This window comes from Macaca thibetana, chromosome 5 (genome assembly GCF_024542745.1).
Source record: "Macaca thibetana thibetana isolate TM-01 chromosome 5, ASM2454274v1, whole genome shotgun sequence".
NCBI lineage: Eukaryota > Metazoa > Chordata > Mammalia > Primates > Cercopithecidae > Macaca > Macaca thibetana.
Window position 1 is genome coordinate 89287316 of NC_065582.1, and position 20965 is coordinate 89308280.

The 20965-nt window shown below is 42.9% G+C and overlaps 1 protein-coding gene across 1 annotated transcript; it reads left to right on the forward strand.

Moving 5' to 3' along the window:
- Positions 1-1313: 1313 nt before the first annotated feature.
- Positions 1314-19738, forward strand: C5H4orf54 (chromosome 5 C4orf54 homolog). Its single transcript, XM_050791541.1, has 2 exons — positions 1314-7069; positions 15048-19738. The coding sequence occupies exon 1, from the start codon at positions 1640-1642 to the stop codon at positions 7031-7033; it is 5394 nt and encodes a 1797-aa protein (XP_050647498.1). The 5' UTR covers positions 1314-1639; the 3' UTR covers positions 7034-7069; positions 15048-19738.
- The last annotated feature ends 1227 nt before the right edge of the window (positions 19739-20965 follow it).

A 20965-nucleotide genomic window follows, 5' to 3' on the forward strand; every position in this document is an offset into this window, starting at 1 on the left:
GAAAAAAAAAACCCTAAGATTTTGTGGTATTAAACATGGTTCTCTATAATCAAAAAGTTGATTGCACATTTAGCAAGTTCTCTCTCTTTATTCTTTCATTTTCTTCCTTTGTTTCTTTCCTTTTCCTTTCCTCTTTTACTCTCTTCACCTAGATCTCTGGCTTTATGTCTGCATTCTGATTCTTGGTATTTTTAGTCTTGCCTTAAGTCATACTTTTAATGGCAGTGGTGTGGGCAGAAAGGAGTTGGGAGGATAATGGCAGGCCTGAGCTGTCCACAGCCCAAGTATGAGAAGGTAGATGCTTCAGTTGTTAGGGGCTCCCACTCCATACCTACCCACATGCCTATTCGGAGGAAAGAACATTTTTCTGTGTGGAGGTGGCATTCATGTTGAAAGGGGATGGTTGATGGTGTTATTTTTGTTCCCCACAAATGTGGATGTTTAAAATAGTGCTTTATTCAATCGGCTTAAGTGACACATAGACTATGTATAGTGGTGGAACTGGGCCTGGCAGGTGACAAGGGTCAGATCTCACCAAAATCAAGCATCATGGTTCTCCACCGATAGTACCCAAGGAATCAGCTCTGAGGATGGCCAGCACAGACCCCCATCTTAAGTGGACTGGCAAATTTGTTTGCACAACTACCGAATTGTCTGAAATGGAGGTACCTCAGAGTCAGTGAACCGGGATTTTGGCTTCATTTCCATGGGTCATGCCAGTGGGTCACATTTCCTCTCTGAATCTCCCTCCAAGCTGCACTGTACTCTTGAAGGGTAAGTGTATTGGTTATTATTTTGCTTTTTGACTCAGTGCCCTGCAGGCCTGGAATTCAGCCAGTGTAACTGAATCATGAGGCTGCAGCTCAGGCTATATTTAATTGGAGGTTTATTGTCTTGCCATGGTTCTACAAGTTTAGGGATCTTTTTTCAGATTGATTAAGGCACTGTAGGGATTTGAAGTAGTGTCAATTTTGGCTCCACATGTCCTTTTTAGTGACTATAATGAAAAGTTTACTTAAAGTGTTAAGTTTAGTTCTTTGAAAATTGCCCTTTTATAATTTGAGTCACCACAGTAAGGATTCCAGGAGAGATCCTTTTGAACCAAACAGGTCATGTTTCATAGAGTGTAACTTTGGGGGAAAAGGAATGGAATATTCTATTCCTATGAAAAGTTTTACTACCAAAACTCATCTGATTTGGCTCTCCAAAGAAAAAGAAATGCATAGATTTTGAGGCGAATATAAAGCTACCATATGTACCAGGGAGACTTTGAAATATTTCCAGAGTGTCCTTAATTCATTTGAAATGCGTGAAAATTTTGAATTTTATTTAAGAACAAGTGGGGGGAACCATTTAATCAAAAACATGAGAGTGAAAGATGGCTGTGAGGAAAGAATAATTTCATACTTGCTAGACATCGCTATAATAGATTACATAGAACATTTGGCTGATTTGAATTAGAACCCACATGCCTCCTCCACCCCCAACCTTCTCTTTTCATCTCATTAGAGCCTCTTCTTTTTACCCTCAAGTGTGGTTTCGATATGACTAGGGAATGGACACTAAAAATATTTCTGGAATGACGTGACCCTCTCTCGCCCCATCCAGGAAAGGGACAAGGCTTCACAAGAAACAGCACATGCTTTCCTTTCATTTCTGGGAGTCCCGGGGTCAACCTACAGATGCTGCTTCTTCCGTGGCCGATGGCATTCAGACTCCTCGCTGCTGCCGACGGGGCCAGGCAAACAACTGGACAGGACAGCTCAGCTACAGAACACTGGCCACAGTCTCGGCCAGAGCAGCAGCCCCCCAGCCACAGACCACCTCCACCGCCCCATCCAGGAGCCTTCCCACCTCCCTCAGGCTTGCTGCCGCCCCGCCACAGGGGCTGAAGAACTGGGAGGTGGTGGCAGCAGTGGCAGCGGTGCCTACAGCCTTGGGGCCAGTCCAGACACGTGGGACCCTGCTTCGGGCAACTCTGCAGCCCCTCCGGGGCGGGAGACGGACCCAAGGCTTCCCCAGTGCTCACCATTGTCTTTTCCTGTCGCTGAAACCTGGGAAAGGGCTCATAATGGAAGCTGCCCCTCCTGAGCTGAATTCGAAAGCAAGACAGGCGGAGGTAGGGGACGGGGTGAGCAGTGCTCAAGACAGCCAGGAGCTCAAGCAGCAGCTGTGGCCACTTCCCAAGCCTTCAGCCTCCTCCCAGCGAGAAGCGAAATACGTGGAGATGTGCGCTTCAGCTGAAGTCCAGAGGGAGAGTCCCCGGACCATGAAACTTACCCTGGGGCACTGCCCTGGGGATCAGAGGGCCTCTAGGAGCCCAAAGGAGAAAGCCCAAGATGAACCCAGCAGTCAAAAGTGCAAGACTCCAAGCCCCCAGAACAATCCTGCCTCCTCCGAACTCTCTAGATCCCAGCATTCTGCCTCTGAAGAGGGTGGCAACTTCTCATCTTCCTCATCCTCCTCCTCGATGAACAAAGTAGAAGAGGATGGCCTTTCCAAAATGGAGGACTCCACCACATCCACAGGGGCTCTGGTCACCTCTTCTTCATCCTTAGGCTTTGAGAGTGAGAGTGGTGAAAGTGAAGGTTGCCAGCCCATGGGAGGAGAAGGAGAGAAAATATCAAGAGGAGGGGGAGGAGGAGGAAAAGGAGGAGGGGGAGGAGGGGCAGGAGATGGAACAGAGTGCAGGGACATTATTGCCAAGTCCCAGGGCAGCAGGGACCCCCCCAAAGTCGAAGAGGCTCACTACATCACCACCCATGAGATCCAGCTGAGTGAGGTGGAACAGGACATGGATTTCGACGTGGGACTGGCCTCCCGCTGGGATTTCGAGGACAACAACGTGATCTACTCATTCGTGGATTATGCTTCCTTTGGTGGCAGCGACGAGACCCCAGGGGACACCACCAGTCTGACCGAAGAGGACGACGACAACAGCTGCTACCTCAGCACCACTCCCAGCACCAACACCACCCGGACGCCCAGCCCTACCAGCAGCGACCTGGCCCACCCCAATGCAGGCCACAGTGGCCGCGACACCAGCAGCACGGAAGTGGGCAGCGGCCCCTCTGACAGTGGCCCCACTCCCCCACCCACTGGGCCTGGCACTGCCCCCCTGACTGAGGCCTTGCCCGAGACCCCGGAGGCAGCTTCAGGGGCAGCCGCCGCCGCCGCAAGCAGCTGTGGGAGTGCAGCAAGCCAGATCCTCCTATCAATCAAACCGGCTTCCCGGGCTATAAATGAGCCTAGCAACGTGCGTGCAAAGCAAAACATTATTTATGCTGCCAAGCATGAAGGCGACATGAGCCTCCGCGTCTCTACAGCTGCTGAACACAATTCAAGTTCTCTGAAGCAAAACCCGGCTGCAGCAGTGGCTCAGGACCATGCAAAGAAATTCATTGCTGTCCCTGCTCGCCTGCAAACCAGGTGCGGGGCCATCCGGGCAAAGGAGCTGGTGGACTACTCCAGCGGAGCCTCCAGTGCCGTGAGCGAACTGGACGATGCCGACAAAGAGGTGCGTAACCTGACCTCCCGGGCCTTCCGGAGCCTGGCTTACCCCTACTTTGAGGCTCTGAACATCAGCTCCCGGGAGTCCTCCGCCACGCTCTCCGAAGTGGGCTTTGGGCGCTGGTCCACTTTCCTGGACTTAAAATGTGGGGGTGTTGGGGCCAGGGTGGAGCAGAGCCTCCTCAGGAGCAGCGCGGCCTCTGTGGCTGCAGGTCTGAGGAAGGGCAGTGGGGCCCGGGCCACTGCCGACCAGCTCTACATCCAGTCCAAGAAGTCTCAGACCAAGGCCTTGGAGTTCGTGGTTAGCAAAGTCGAGGGGGAAATCAAACATGTGGAGACGCCCCTGTGTTTCCAGAAGCAGGTCCAGACGGGCTCGCGCGTCGTCACCCTTTTGGAGCCCCTGAATGTACGCAGTGAGAGCAAAGCCAGCTCAGCCCCTGGGCCTGGCAGGACCACCAAAGGCCCCGGCAAGGGTCCCGGGTCGGCATACACGGACGACGGCTCCGAGACCTCCGAGGGCAGCAAGCCCGCCTCCCGCGCTGATGGCCCCCAGAAGTCCAAGTTCGCCTCTAGTCTGCTAAAAAATGTCATTTCCAAGAAGATGCAGCGGGAACACGAATTCAAAATGGAGAGGGGAGAAGTCACGGATACATCCCACCACCTCACAGGCACCTCCAAGGAGACGGAGGGCGCCCCCGGGAGCGAGAGGCAGCGAGAGAGGGGCCTGCAGAGGCAGAGCTCTCGTCACTCCGAGGCCGGCTCCGAGTTCACCGTGGTCAGCGTGTCCGACGCGGGCGGGGAGGGGTCCGTGGCGGGCTCCAAATCCCCCGTCTTCAAAGCCAGTACTCCTCGCGAGCGCAGCGCAGGCCCTGGCCGGAATTTCACCGATGGACACACAGAAGTGTGTGAAATTAAAAAGAGTGCCTCAGAGACCGTCAAGGGCATCTTCCTCCGTAGTCAGAACAGTGCGTTCCGGTCATGGAAGGAGAAAGAGGCCGAGAAGCGAGAGGAGCAAGCCCCTATCGGGAAGCTGAAGCTGCCCAAAGGAGGCGACTGGCGGGCTGATCTCGGGGAGATTTCTGCCAGCAAGAACACCATCATGTCACGCCTCTTTGTCCCCAACATCCAGCAGACACCCAAGGACAAGCAGCCGGGGAAGCAGGCCACCAAGTATCCTGCTGCTCAGGCCACTTCCACAGCGGTGATCAGACCCAAGGCTCCCGAAATCAAGATCCGGCTGGGGAGTGTGCAGCAGCCGAGCTCAGACTTCAACATTGCCAAGTTGCTCACACCCAAGCTGGCTGGTGGCAGCGCGTCTAACCTGTTCAAGACCATCGAGGACAATAGCAGGGCACAGCAGAAACACTTCCGCGGGGACAACCTAGAAAAAGTGCCTCATTTCCAGGTGAGAGACATCAGAGACAAGTCCAAGGCTCCAGGCCCCCTCCACCAGGTGAGAGATGTCAGGAAACTAATTAAAGGGTCAGGGGATAGCAGTGACAAGGGCAGTGTTACCCCAGAGCAGGGGCTGACTGGACCCAAATCCAGGCAGCTGTCTGCAGCAGCTGGCGGATCTGGATCCCTGTCTCCCATGGTGATTACATGCCAGGCTGTAGTGAACCAGAGGGAAGATAGCATGGACCGAGAGCCCAGGGAGAGCATGGGCAAACGGGGCGGCAGCAGAGTCTTGAATTCCTCCTCCCCAGAAGGGACAGTCTTGGTTCACAGGGCATCTGGCAGGCTGCCTGTGGCTACCATTGCCCCCAATAAGCCCGAGCAGGGCTCATACCTGCCTGTGCTCAAGATTGTCTCCAAGGCTTCCACCCAGAAGACCCCAGAGAAGCTCAAGGAGGAGGAGGTCAAGGAGGAAGGGAAAGCCACAAAGCCAGCCCGGAATGCCCTGGAGAAGCTGACTGCAGCCGTGAGGTCCATGGAAGAGCTGTACAGCTTCAACAGGAATGAGTGGAAGCGCAAAAGCGACCCCTTGCCTATGATGATGGACAGCCACGTGCTGTCGCTCATTGCCAGTGAGGAGAGGGAAGGGGTGGTGGGTGCTGAGGGAGACCACGACAAGCTGTCCAAACGGCTTGGTGAGGTGGAAGAACGGGGCACAGGAAACAAAGCTGGTGTGGTCCTGCGAGGGGCCCCCATAGAACGTCTGCAGCGGAGAAACTCCAACCCCAGCGCTGAGAGTGTGTCTGCCAGGGCAGCGGCCTTTGAGAACCTGGCCAGAGAAAGACCCCGATCTCTCTATATTCCCCAAGTCCACAAGGATGTGGAGAGAACACAACCCCTGCAGCCCCTCCCACCACTCCCCAGCAACCGGAACGTGTTCACTGTAAGTGCCAGCAGCATCCAGAAAACTGGGGGTGTCGCTGGCAAGTTCCCACAAGGGCCTTCTCCAGAGAGTCCTTCAGCGGCTAAGGGCATCAAATCGCAGGGACTCCGGTCCCTCAAGATCCCTCCAGCCACCCGGACACCTCCTGATGAGGTGACCAACAGGAAAAGTGGCAGCAATTTGGAGAAGAGCAACAGTGACTGTGAGAATTACCTGACCATCCCTCTTAAAGGAAGCTCTGCTGCAGGGGAATTTCTTAGCAGGCCTGGGGTTTCCAGGGAGGGGCCCCCCAACTCCTCAGCTGCCACTCTCTGTAGTTTACCCCCACTGAGTGCCCGCAGTCAGGTCCCCAGTAGCTCCAAAGGCTCTCAGGTTAGTGGAACCAGCCGACCAGCTTGGCGTACCAAACCTGAAAACCCCCGGGAGACAGTAGCTGCCCCCCAAGGGCCCCAGAGCCCTGAGCATCCCCCCACCACCATCTACCACCAGCCTTCGCTGCCCTTCACTCTACAGGGGGCCCAGCCCCAGGTCCTCTGCTTCTCCCCACCCAGCATGCCTGCTCCTGCACCTGCAGGCTCAGCTCCAGTTCCCACAGACCCCTTCCAGCAGCCACAGCCTCAACAGACCCAGCGTAAGATGCTCCTGGATGTGACAACTGGCCAGTACTATCTGGTGGACACACCGGTACAGCCCATGACCCGGAGACTGTTTGACCCTGAGACAGGGCAGTATGTGGATGTGCCCATGACCTCCCAGCAGCAGGCTGTGGCTCCCATGTCCATCCCTGTGCCTCCCTTGGCCCTGAGTCCTGGGGCTTATGGACCTACCTACATGATTTACCCTGGGTTTCTGCCCACTGTGCTGCCCACAAATGCCCTGCAGCCCACACCAATTGCTCGTACTCCAGGAGGCAGTGAGCTCTCCCCAATGGCGGCTGAGCCTTCCAGCAAAGAGGCAGCTGCAGCCTTCACGGAGGCCCCATACTTCATAGCTTCTGGTCAGTCTCCAGCCGCCTCATCCTCCTCAGCCCCAGCAGCCACATCTCAACTTGTAGGGGCCAAGGGCTTTGCCCAGCTGCATGGCAAGCCTGTCATCAGCATTACTTCACAGCCCCTGGGGCCACGGATCATTGCTCCCCCTTCCTTTGATGGCACCACCATGAGCTTTGTGGTAGAACACAGATGATGGGCAGCCACCAGGAAGTGGAATGAAACACTCCTGGTAAGTGAATTTCACTTTGATAATCAGGTTTAAGAGAGTAAGAACAATAATGTTTTTGTTTGTGTTTGAAGTAAGAGATTTACAACAAAGGAGGCTGTCTCTAAAAATGGATGTTTTGAGAGAATAGAACAAAACCACATCCAATTTACAAAGGGGATAATTTTGCCAGGATTCCCCCCTCTCTCCAGGCTTCAGTCCCCAAGGTCAGCCTTTGCCCTTTGACCTTTTCAGATTGCCTGAGTGTTTTTTCCCACCTGAGAGTAGAAGGGGAGTGAACCTTGGGTCTGTCCTTTCAGTCTGTTGTAAACGTTGTCAGGGCAAAGAAATGAAAATCCAGCTTGGATTTTGTGGAGTGAGCCTCACTCTGCTTGTGACAGCCCCAGGGACAGGAGGCACTGAACATCCTAGGAGGTCATTGCAAAACCCTTCAATCTGTTTGCTCCCCAGAAGTATGGAGAAGCAAAGACAGATGTTTCTTGTAGAAACATTTTCTAAAATCTGCAGAAAAGCTTCTTTCTCCTCTTGTATCTTCCTTTTGAAATTGCTTATAAAAGCGGCTGTATTTTTTAAGCTCTTGTTTTTCAGTTTTCAGATAATCAGAACACATTCTTAGGATGAGTTCAAGGTCTTTAATGTGTCTTACACACACACACACACACACACACACACACACACACTTTGATTTCTATGGAGGATTCTGGAGCTGCAGTTACTCCTTGCTTGAATGGAGTTGCTGTGTTTAATCCAGTCCTGTTCAGACTGAACACATTATGCTTTGCTGCTAATCCCCACAAGACTGTTATTTTCATGTCTGCATTCTTTCTTCAGAAAAGAATCAACTTCTACACCTACGCCCAGGTAAAGGAAATCAGAGTAAATAGATTCCTGACACCTAAGTTAATCCAAATGTCCAAACAGGAATCCCTGGAAATACAGTACATGGAACTTGATAGGAAGAGGGAGCTTTACTTGTTCAAACCGGGACACTTCAGGTCAAACACATGACAGGGCAAAGACACCTTCAGATATGAGCGTAAACGTGTCAGAACTGTGTGGGGACAAACTTGCCCCTTACACTCCTGTTCTCTTCAGATGGGGAAAGGGTGATATTATAAATGCTTCTAGGACTTTCAGTCTTTGGTAAGATCATATTCTGAACCAAAAAAAAAAAAAAAGAAGAAGAAGAGAAATCCTATTTATGCTTCTATAATAAAAAATAAGTTATTTCTCTCTTCTCTGTTATAATTGAAAAGGAACGGGAATATTGTTGCTTTGTGCAATGAAAGAGCCTTCATTCTGGAGTTAGGATCATTGGATTTTGGAGTCACACAGCTTCTCACCAGCTGTGTGATGTTGGGCATTACAAGCTTTTTAGCATTCATGTGTCATCTCTAGTGGGGACAATAATATCTAACCCTAAACATGTATCTAAATATCAGATGATATAACAGTGTATTGCAAGCTAAAAATTTTGTTCAAATTAAGGGATTGTTACTGAATATTATTACACTTATTGGACTGTAAGACAACATTAGGCATTGTTTAAAAAACCCTTAAACCTTTCTCTAAGAATTCAGTTGAAAGCACAAGCCTCATTTTAGCTGCAATCTAGAAATACATTATTTTAATTATTCTTCTGGGAGAGTCTGCAACAGGCACTGTGTGATGATAACATATAAAGAGGGGAGGGAGAAAATTAAAGCCAAATAAGTCATATTTTGTTTAGTGTAGAAAATTAAAAAAATATTCAATATGCATGGGTAGGAAACTCAGAATTAGAGAATTAGTTTCGCAGAAGGAAAAGAGTAGCCTATAGGCAAAAGTATTTTAATCGCTTAGACAGGTGGTGTGTTTACCTAGGGCCGTTTGGGACCAGCTAATGCTATGAGACCTTTGTGCAAGCTGTGAAGGTACAGAAGCAAGGGGAAGGGAGGACAAGGAAGAGAGGAGGGAGGATCGGGCACACACTTGCACAGTATCCTCTTAAGCAGCTGCCTTTGGCCTTTCTCCTGTCTGTTGAGTCTAGAGAGATTAGACTTGGGGTTGTTTCCAATAGACACAGATATGCATTAGAGTTTTTAGCATTTGGGACTTGAATGGTGATATTTGAAAATTTTTCCCTTTTTGAAAGCACGACCTTTATTTTAGTAAATAAAGCCCTAAAGATAGACAGAAAGGCCAAATCTGGTTGGCAACTAAAGATTAGCTTTTTGTATGTAGGCAAAAGTTGACTTAGCCAAATTGAAATAATGAATTAAAAATTTTTCAAAATTCACGTTTTTGAACATTCAATACCACCCTCCAAAGAAAAGCCAGATGGATTTTTTTTTAAGTGTGTAATTCTTCTCCTTGTGTAAAAAATTGTAAGTACTGTTCAGATATTTCAAGATGCTCATATAGATGGTCAGTGTGAGAAATCTTGAAAGGTGATTTCAGGTCAAAATTTCCTTTAAAAACCAGACTTATTGCAGATATTTGTTTTGAGGTAGGGTAGATTTATGTGCTCTTTTCAAATGAGAATTTATGTAAATTATTTTTATCTGACCACAATATTTCACAGAGAAGAAAACTGGGACTTAGAAAGAAATGGTTTGCTGAGGTCCTCAGAGAATGAGACAACCAGGATGTTTAGAACCAGCTCTTAACTCCTGGGCGACACCATGCTCCCTGCAGACCACTCTGTGTTCCTTGGTGTGATGCATGGAGCAAAAAAGGAACAGTAAAGAAGGTGTAATAAGCTCTGAACTGGCAGCAAGGACACCTGGGATCTGCTCTGTGGTGGCATTTGGCCATTAACCATCTGTGTTTCCATTTGCCTCTCTGGACATTTGTAAAATGAATGTTTCAACAAAATGCGCTAATTCAACAAGCATGAATTACATGCCTACATTCCACCAGCCACTGTGTACTCCCTGTTGGGGCCATAAACCCACATACAGATAACACAAATTAGGGGCTTACACTCCAGCAGGAGACAAACTTGTACACACAAAACTACAAAACAAGTGTTCAAGAACTGTCATAACCTTTAAGATTCCTTCCAGTTCAAATAATAAGTATTTCATCATCTATTTTTAGCACCACATTGCAACAGGGAGCTTCACTTTTTTTCCTTCCCTTATATATTTGGACATAAACAGCTGCTGTTATCTTTTTCTGATTATTCTCTTATAAATGTTCCCTTATTAAAAAAATTTTTATAGGTGAGTTTTTCTCACTTCTCTTCATCCTGTGGTCAATATTCCAGTATTTCTCAGATTTTGCCATGCCACACCACATCTAAAAAGTAATAATATTGTTCATTTTATTATTATTTAGGACTCCCATCTCACACTGTGATTAATGGACAAGGCTGTGTACCACCTGGGACCCAACTGCTCAGGTGGCTACAGCAGTAACCCAATTGCAACACACCAGTGCACTAGGCACACCAGCTGCAAAACTTCACCACTTTCTTTTTCATTGTTGTTAGGCCTTTTTGTCTGTCTATTTTGGTTTTTAATGTTCCTTCTTCACATGATCTTTGAAAACTTTTTAATGAGTTTTTTTTTTTTAAGATTTCTGTTATTTGAGGCACATGGCTATATTTTTCTCTTCCTGACATACTTTCCTGCCCATCCACTTAGATGCTATATTTTTGTTTTAAGATTTTAATTGAGACTTGATACTAAATACAATTTACAAGGGCATAAAGATAAAATAAATATGTAATATTAATAAAAGAAAACTTTCATTGGCACAAATAGTGGATATCAGCCTAAGGGAACTGCAATTGTTTTGTTTCATTTTTATGTCCTTTTTCTCTTTTTACCGTAAGCCTTTGTTTCTTCATTTCTCCCTGTGTTTCATGTTGCTCCTGCATTGTTGGTCTTTCTTTTCTATTTACTTCCTCAGAGTTATTTCTACCCCCTGTATAGGGCCCCATGCATCAGCAACAGAAGTAGGAAGAGCAAGGGCTGGATTCAGGGAGAGCTGTTTTATTATTCTAAGGGGTCCCTAGACTGGTCCTTAGATTATCAAACCCAGTCTCTTTGTACTAAAATTCCAAGAGGAAATTGGCACATAGAGAGATTAAGTGACCCTTCCTTAGTCACAGAACTGGGACTCAAAACCTAAATATTCCATGCCAAAGTCTTTTCCTTTTTTAGAGGTGGAGTCACTACATTGCCCAGGCTGGAGTGCAGTGGTGCACAGGCGTTTTCTTCTTGCTGTCCATTTCTCCTTTTCCTTTTCTCCCTAAGGCCACTTTTCTTTGGAGTTACTTCCTGGTGTCTGTCCCACTAGTCTGTCTTTTTCCCATTGCCATTTACTTGAGAATTTATTTTCTGTCCTTTGCTTTTTTTTTTTTTTTTTGCAACTTGTTCCTTACTGTGGTTTCTCATTTTCCATTCACTGCAACTTGATTTAGTTCAATGTGCCGCCACCTTACTTCTTCCCTTTTCCTCACTTTTTTTGTAGTTTGTTTTTATCACAGATTAGACCGCTTAAAGGGTAGGACCGGGTGGGTTCTCCAGCTCCCTCACCTGAATGTTCTTAAAGCATTGTACTTGCAGCCCAGGCAAGTCATCTGAGGGACAGGGACTTTGGTGACTCAGCGCATGCAGGCCAGGTAGCTAATCCGCAGGCTATAACCTAGACATTTTATTTTCACTTCGTTCCATAATTACCTTCATGAATTGATTAGTTTATTTCTATTTTCCCCACTAACTTGGTAGTGACTTCCTCTCCCAATTATTGTATATAGCTGCCGTTTTCTTTTATCTTCTTAATGTATTTTTTTGTTTTTGCCTTTTCTTTTCTCCCTTTCCCTTTAATTGCATTGTGGCTTTCCTCTAGCTACTATTTCATACCTTTCTTCACAATTCCACTGCCTTTATATTTTCTTTTTTAACTTACCTAAAATTAATAAAAAATGAAAAGTAATAGCTAGTGTGTATGAATCATTTAGTATATACCAAGACTTAACATCATTGAATTTCTAACACAGGTAGGTACTATTTTTAATCTCTGTTTGACAAATTAAACATTAACTTGTCCCACATCAACAGGTATTGAAATCCAGGCACTTGGAGCTCCATGCCCGTTCTTTTATAGATCACCCCCTTGTTCATTATTTGTCTTATTCTCTGCTTTCTGGTCTCAGTTCTTTGTTGTAAATTGTACCTCTTCCCTTACCTGTTCTTTGTGTCAGGACTCTCCCACTGCCTAACTTCTCCAAAATTTTTCAGCCCTTGCATTTTTCCTCTCAGCCACATCAGTCCGCTAAAGGGTTAATTATATGAAACATTAAAGTCCTTGTGGATGGGAGAAGAGAACACAGTTGGCATTTGACTGGCTGCCCTGCTGCTAATTTTCCAAACTTCTGTTTCATTCAGAGGAAATAGAATCTTCTGGCCATTTTACTGCCGTGGAGTGTGTGTGTGTGTGTGTGTGTGTGTGTGTGTATGTTGTGGTTTGGGGCAAAGGGCAGGGAAAGGGAATAAGGTAAGAAACTGACCCTGAATCTGTCAGTGTTCAGCATATACTAAAACTCTGTGTGTGCTTTTCATTTATTAAAAAACTAGCTGTCCTTAGAACACTGTATGCCCCAAAAAGAAACCTGAGCCAGCTTAAGGACTCCTAGGAGCTGTGGCTTCCAGCAGTGGGAGAATTTTTGTTTATGTAAAGCAGAAGAATGTGGGCTATAAAGGTAAGGGTGAAATCTTCTTGGATGCCAGTGAATTAAAGCATTTTAGTTGAAGGGGAGCTGTGTGGCTTTTACTAAAGCACAAGTACGTGTGCCTTGAAGTCAGGCAACCCCAACTCAGATTCTAATACTGTTACTTACTAGTCTAAGTAACTAATCTTACTTACTAGTCACAGTGTAGTCCAGGCAAGTGACTTGCTGTCACTGAGCCTCATTTTCCTCATCTGTAAAATGGGGTACATTTCAGGAGAGTAGTGAAGACTGAATTACAGAACCATGACAGAAGACAGCACATATACATGGCATGTAGTAAGTGTTCAAGTTCCCTCATAAATGCCTCAGAATCCCCTTATCTTCTCAGGGCCCTTCAGCAGAGCAGAAAATCAGCTCTTATCAATGCAGACTCCCAGGGTAAGCATCATGGACCTGTGCCCAGGATTGCTCTGTATTTCCCCAAACCGGAGGCAGTGCCCACAGCTCTGCAGTCCTCTTTGAGCTAGCTGGCTCAGGGCAGGCCAATTGGCTGTGTGTCAGGGTACTCTAGTATCCCCCATGGCCTTCCAGAATGTTATACAACTCTGAGCATAGCTTGCCAGCTGTGTGTGGTGATTTTCCCCTCTGTCTGGGCACAGGCCAGCGTGGAGAAAGGGAAAATCTGACCCAGGATCCCTGTTGAACTCTGTCATGTGTTCTGGTCCTAAAACCGTGGGAAGTCATCCAGTTAAACTCCCTGGTGACACAGTGTAGTCATCCTTCATCTTTACTGACTTCTTCATGATCCATTCTACTGCAGCAAATGTTTGTGAGGCCTCTGACAGGTTAGCTATATTGGCGATTTTTATTACTTTGTCTTTAATAGGAATTGGGAGCAACTTTACTAATTCTCAATTTCAAATCAAATTCCTCTGAAATTAGTGTAAGCAGAAGCGATATTCTGTGAATATCCAAAAAGGCAGTATCTATACTATCAATCCCTAAATATGATCCTAGTAGATTGTATAACCAGATTTCTCCTTCATTTCTCAGACTATTAGTGTCCTATAGTGCAATGTCTCTCTTGACTGTTTCTTTCTTTTCTGTCTCTCTGTCTCCCTTCAATGTCTTCTCACTGCTCAAGGAGTCTTTGCAAACCTTGCCTTGTGATAGGACTCAGCCAGAGTTGTTGTCAAATCCTTGGATCCACATTGAAATTATTCTTCTGAGTCCTATATTTTCTTTTCTCCCTCTTGTAATCAAATTTTATTTTTCTATTGCTTCTTTTGATGTCCTAAGGTAGAAAAACTTACATTTAGCAAATGAGGGGTCTCCAAATTCACAACGGTCCCTTTCATCTTGCAGGTCATTCCTCAATATAAAATACAACACAATAAAATAAACATGGAGTATATACATATGAGCTTAAAAATTATTCTTATGGACTTCTTTTTTAAAACACATATTTAAACAGGTTTGTTTCTAGATGACAGAATTAAAATGTCCCTTGCCTTGCTACTCTGAGTGCATATAATTGGCTAGACAGCTGTTATTTGATACTTTTGGGAGGTTATTTTTCACATGAGTCTTCTTAATCCCTAACAAATATTACCTGTAGGCCACTCTATTTCTGTTTTCATAATATTGTGTTCAAATATCAACTCCCAAATGTTTTAAAAAAAGAAAAAAGCTTACTTAGGCAAAGTTCTGGTAGATATGCTAGAACTTATGTGGAGATAGAGAGAAAAGGCTAACCTTCAGTAAGCTTTTAAACATGTCAATGCTATTCTAGAATTGATTTAACTAAGTTAGGTTCTAATCAGTACATCTTATTTTAAACAAAATGTACTATGTGAATTTCGACATAATTTAAGTACTGGTCATTTGCTTTACAAGAATTCTCAGTATGGAGTTTACTCATTTAATAAGATTGATAACTAAATTTCAAATATTTCCATTTAGCTTAAATATTTCTGCATGCTAATATTAGAAATACATCTATTATTTTATCTTTGCTATGAATGATTTCAATGAAACTGAGCATTTAACTTCAAAGTCATTTTTGAAGAGTTGATTAGATTTGATTCAAGTTCCAGTTGGGGCAATTTCTCGAAGTTGGCATAATGTTCAGTAAGTTCATAAACACATTTGCCAAGCACATTTTAAAATGTTAACTTCATTGTTGACATTGAAATTAGCCAAACAGTTAAATAAAATGGATTTTAATATTTTTCTTGTTTCGTAAAAGTGAAATTTGCTTTTAGAACTAAAAATGTTTTCCTTGACTATGTTTTTTTTTGAAATTTTTTTATTTTATAGGAGCAAGACAAAAAGATGGACTATTCTTCTTTAATCTGGAATTTGCATTGTAATAGCACTAAGAATTGATTCATCTGGAAAACTTCTTCCACATGTGTTATTCTTAATTTTTGCTTCTTATAAGCCAAGTGTGTAAGTTTCTGTATTTTTCTGAACAACCCTCTTAAGGCAGTTTTTATTTTAATTTTATTAAGTTGATTGAATGGTTGCATTTTTTCCCTTTATGACTATTTCTTTTTATACTTCAACACAAGATATAAACTTTCTATTCACCTCCTTTCCCCCTGTACTTGTGACTAGACAAACAATTCCTTTGTTCCCATTGTTCAGTCAAAACATGCAACAGAATGGGATTGATTCTGTTGTGAACCAAGCTAGCAAATCAGTAATTTGGATCACGAATCTCCTTATAGGTTCTTGGAATATATCAAGACTAGCTGGCTGAGTTGTAGTACATATTTAAGTTTGCAATATGGTGGTCTGCTCTTTGAATAATATATCAGCCAAACCTACCCATGCTCTTGGTTATGCTCTATGTGTTATTTTATTAGGTTTGGCATGATTTCAAATGTGATTGTGAAAAATGGTGGTTTTCATGTTTGTGCTTTATTTTATTTTTCCCATTTGTGCAATGCCACAACACTATTTGTTGTCTTAAAATAGAATAGCTTGAAATACTGGAAAGCCAATGATTGCATCTAAAATTAAGTACTTAGTCTCAGAAAGGTATAAAATATCTATTTTCCTTTAAGAATCCAACTATTTTTGTGGGTGTATAGCATTTTTCTTTTCTTCAATAATTCCCTCCATAGTTGCATACTCATGTCTCTCATGGATTGTTTGGAGTTTAAAGAGTGACCCTTTGGGGCAGTAGAGTAGAATACGGCACTAATTCAGTGGCTCTGATTCACTCCAGCCCTAGCCTTGCTATCCCAATAACAGTAACCTAGAGTTACAACACTTGCTCCTTATGAGGCAGGTTTGAAGAGATGTCAAGAATCCAAATCATGGAATCTTTTATCGACATTCAGTACTGTCTCAGTTGTAACCCAATTCTGAAGGCTATTTGAGTGAGTGAGTGCAGTGAGTCTTGAAGACTGGAAGACTTGATTGAACAGATAAATATTTAGCTTGCCATAATAAGTGTATCGATAGATACTTGGCAAATGTTACGTTGAAATATTACTTAATTACTTTTTAAAGGAATAATTTGAAGTTTTTCTCAGGCTTTTTTTTTTTTTTTTTTTTTTTTGAGAATCTCCCTTTATTTACCAATTTGTTGAAAGATAAAGCATTCTGGTAATTTTTTTAATGCCCTATTATTATTTTAATCATCAGCAATATTTTATTTCTGCTTAAAATTTCTTCATAAGCCACAGAGTTTTATGCTACTCATGACAAAAAGTGTGAGTAAAAAACTATGAGACTGAGTTTTGTATGATTTATATAATCTTGTTACTTTGTAGTTATGCTTCCCATCTCGGACTCTTAAAAAAAACTTAATTTAACTTTCAGGGTCTTCCTTTAAGGGATCTTACTCTGAAAAAAGCTTCTCTTGGGTATAGGGAAAGGTTTGAGGCAGGAATAGTCAACTCTGATCATGATTCAATTGCTTGTTGTGCTGATGAGCTATGAAATGAAGCTATAGACTTTATGAGATACGAAATACGAAACATAGTCTCTATGCATAAAAAAGACGCCCTTGTGCCAAATTCAAGAAAAAGATATTTCTTTATCCTAGAGGTCTTCTTACCCAGGCATATCAATCAATTCCCCCCAGAACTTACCGAGGTTTTCTCCACTGGGGAACAAATCTTACAGCATCAGAGCTTCCTCGTTTTCAGAAGAGATTGGCTGGGTATAAGGTAACTTAATATTGACCCAAGAAAGTAGAATCCCTTTCAGAAATCTTTACACTTATTTTACTGAAAGCAGCACCAAGAAACCTCCAGTATTTGAATACACCTGGTGAAACCTATATAGGATTTGGGTGGATAGTACCAAACTTGGTAAGACTGGTTTAAAGCCAAATGTGACTTTCAGGAAAAACCAGTGGCCATGTTGAGTAGTGACCGCTCACTCGCCAACTCTTCAAAAAGAGAAACAACTCCTTCCCTAGAAAATGTGGTAGAGTTGAGAGTTTGGGGCCCATAATCTATGTATCAGTGTTTCTCGCCAGCAGATTTGAGTTTTAAATTCTCACATTGAGGTAAATTAGGACACAAACTAAGGAAAGAAAGAAAAAGCTTTTCATTTGTTTGTTCTATACAAGAGACTTCACCTTTTAGGAAGTTGCCAAGGACACAGTGATGTCCAAGTGGTTAAAAACGCAACTTTTAAATAATGTTCTATTAATATTACGTCATCTATTGATAATTTTATGGTTCTCTATTTCACCAAATCATACAAAGCTGCTAGGCCATTCACTACCTCCAGTGATAGGAAAAAATATTTTCACAGGCATGAGGTAAATCTCAATCTTTATTTTTATTGTTTTGTCATTTCTTGAGGTTGCATGAATATTTGAATGAAGTAATATACCCTTCCTTTTATAACTCAGGTGGAATCAAACAAGAGTCTAGGAAGCCTTCTGACCTATAAAACTGTTACTCTAATAATGTCCCTTTAGCTACTGAACTTCCCCTTTATTTTTTATTACTATAATACCATTAGTAAAACATTTCCTAAATAGTGCCTTGAACTTGAATCTAATCAGATTTGCAGAGTCTGGCTTTTATAATATCCTCTTAGGGTTATATGTGTGGCTCAGTTTTCCAGAAGGGCCACTTTTTACTTCTTGATAAAATGGTCATATTTGAAATCTGTTCCATTTCAATCGTTTCTGGAAAACTGAACACATTTGTAACCATATAAAAATTTAATTCACCAGAATATATTTTTTTAAAAAGTACTCACTGAAATTGCCCTCAGGATTAAGTGAAGGCCCAGATATGTAGGTAATGACATAGCAGATAGGCTCTCTATATGTCCATTTATCATGGAGTAAATAAGCTAAAGCAAATTACACTTTATATCTTTATAACAAATCTCAACTATTGACACGCATTTCTAATACATCCTTATGTCACTGGAAATATCTGGTGATATAAATTCCTTTTTCTTATTTTCAAATTTGACATTATCATCTTTACCTCTTAAAAAGATACATCTTAATTGTTTTCATACTTCATAGAAATCAAAGTCTGTGTTTGCTACAAATTGAATGCTCACATTACCTGAAATAATACTTTGGACTGCAGGACAGGACAGTATTGATTCCTAAGTAGATTGACTATAATCTCATGATAAGTATGTATATGTGCATGGGAAAACAACATTCAACAATAGTCTTTGTGTTTAAAAACTATCATGGTATACATTTACTTATGTGGTGCTTGAGGAGTTTCATTCTACAGTTTACAAGGTGTAGGTTTGCACCCCAAATTCTCAGGGTATGCTATTTCACCCAAATACTTGAAAGAAAAAGGTGCCCTGTATTTTATCAGTACTGTTAAGGGGGAAATTTTTTGTGTAAGTTTGTTTGAGAAAACTGCTTATAAAAATCAAATTCACAAAATTTGTTAGGCTTTCACATAATTTCTAAGGAGATATATGTAGAAATAAGATATATATTATCAAAAGACTGCTTATATATTCTTAACTAACTTCTGGGTCCTAAGTAGACCTCACAGGTGCATAAAATCATTAATAAAGCATGTAGCACTTGCTAATTGGTGCCTTAAGCTTGAATCTAATCAGAATTGCAGACTCTGGTCCTCTGGGGTAAAAAACATGTCCATCTGTGGCATGTGTGAGTACTAGGCCCAGGGGAAGAGTCTGAAAATTGAACTCCTTTGTATGTCCTGTGTCTCAGAAGAGAACTGAATGTTCAGAGCAGCGTTTGTAAGCTGTTAACATTCAGTATTTCATGTTGCAACTAGAACACATTAGATTTATTTTTGTTTAATTCATCATGGTGCAGAATAAAACACACATACACATCTGATTTGATTTCTTTTTCTTTTTTTAAGTTTCATAATTGCTTTTTATGGCTAGTGTTAATGGCAAGAAGTCCTTCCCAGGGCTTCCTGAATAACCTACCATACCTGTATCCACAGCAGGTGATGCTTTCTTTTTATCCCCACTTTGAAGACATGTGTTTCTGTATTTACATATAAATTATACTATTGTATAGTAAAGACAGCAGTGGTTGAAAAGAATGTGAACACTGTAGAAGTTATGTTGGAAAAGAGGAGAGTAAATTGTGTGATTAATGGGGAAGGATGTTGGATAATGTTATACCCCGGACTATGAAAAAAGCTGGTGGTAAATGGGAAGAATGTGAAATTTTAAACTGCTCTCAACATAGGAATCTTGGTGGAAAAGGTTCCTACCAGAGGTCTGATATGATTCAATTGTAGAATGCAATGAACTTGGCCAAGGGAACTTTGAATCCAGCCAAGGGGACTTTGAATCTCAACAGCTCTGAGAATCACATTTTCAGTGCATTGAATATGGAGTAAACTATTTAGACAAGGATTCTGTGAGACTAGCCTACTTACCTTTAATTGCCAGCATTTGTAAATGATTGTGCAATCTTGTGTAATGGTCTTTTATTTTGACTGTTTTGGAAAAAAAAAGTTTTATTGGTTTTTTTTTTTTTTTCCCAGTAAAAATTACTTCAAAGAAAACACGCATTGTCTGTCTTTATTTTAACTCAAAAAACAAGCTTTGGATAGTTTTATTTTCTTCTACTTTAAATCCTTCATTTAATTAAAATACTCTATTAGTATTTCACATCCAGGTACTATTCATTTTCTATTGCTGTGGTAACAAATGACCACAAATTTAGTGGCTTAAGACAACATAAATTTATGATCTTACAGCTCTGGCTGTCAGAAGTCTGGTACTGATTTTTGCCTGTACCCAGAGTATTTTACTTCCTGTACCCAGAGTATTTTGGCCAACCTAAGGAGTCTGATCTCAGCTCATTAAGTAGCATTGTGAGGAACACCTACCAAGGTGCTGACACTCCACTGACACCAAAGAGCAACACAGACAACCTGTGTGCCTGAGAGTCCACACTGGGGCCCCAGAAAGTAATGTGACCATCCCTCTCAGAAACTACATATCAGAGACATACATTTTGGAAATCTACTGCACAATGAAGATTAATGCTGTAATATGTCCCTTAAATAATCCACTAGTCAGGTAAGATCACTATAAACCTTAAGATTAAGGCCCCAAAACGCTTGAACCCGTATTCCACAAAGACAGACATCCAGGATTCCTCACATCTGTCTAGTGGTTGGGGGATATAAAGCAAGAAAGGAAATTAAGGGCAGTTTCAGATCTTATATGTCACTTCTGAGTCACCTCTGGCTTCCGGGTCTTGTTTCTAATGAATTCTCAAACTACAGTCTCCACTTTGCATCAAGTATGCGCCATTTTTCTCTGCATTGCATTGCCCTGCCAGCCTTCATTGCAGCATGCTCACCCAATCCTGAGTATTTCAGAAACAGGGACTGTATGTGTGCCAGGATTTGGCTGAAGGTTTACTGTAACTCGATGGAGATTAGCAGGTAGTTCATCATATGGCAGGCAGCTGCATTAGCAAACACCTTAAACCTGAACCACTGGCATTCCTATTCTTAAATAGCCTCATGCCATCTCTGGCAAAATGTCATTTTCACTGGACGTTGAGTTTATTTGTGCTCCAGATACTCTCCTAATTGCTAGAGCCCTCTCTTCCCTCCATCCTCCACTTCCCCTGCTTCCTAGGTTTCTGACTTCCAATCCTCCACGTTTCTGTAATTTCTTGTATAAAGCAATTTACCTATCTAATGATCCCTACTGATGCAGACCCACTACACTATATCCAGAAGATCTTACTTTCATAAACAAGCATGCCCATTGTT

Excerpts from the sequence above, each read along its gene's own strand:
- C5H4orf54 (XM_050791541.1), top strand. The coding sequence starts at position 1,640 with ATGCTTTCCTTTCATTTCTGGGAGTCCCGGGGTCAACCTACAGATGCT.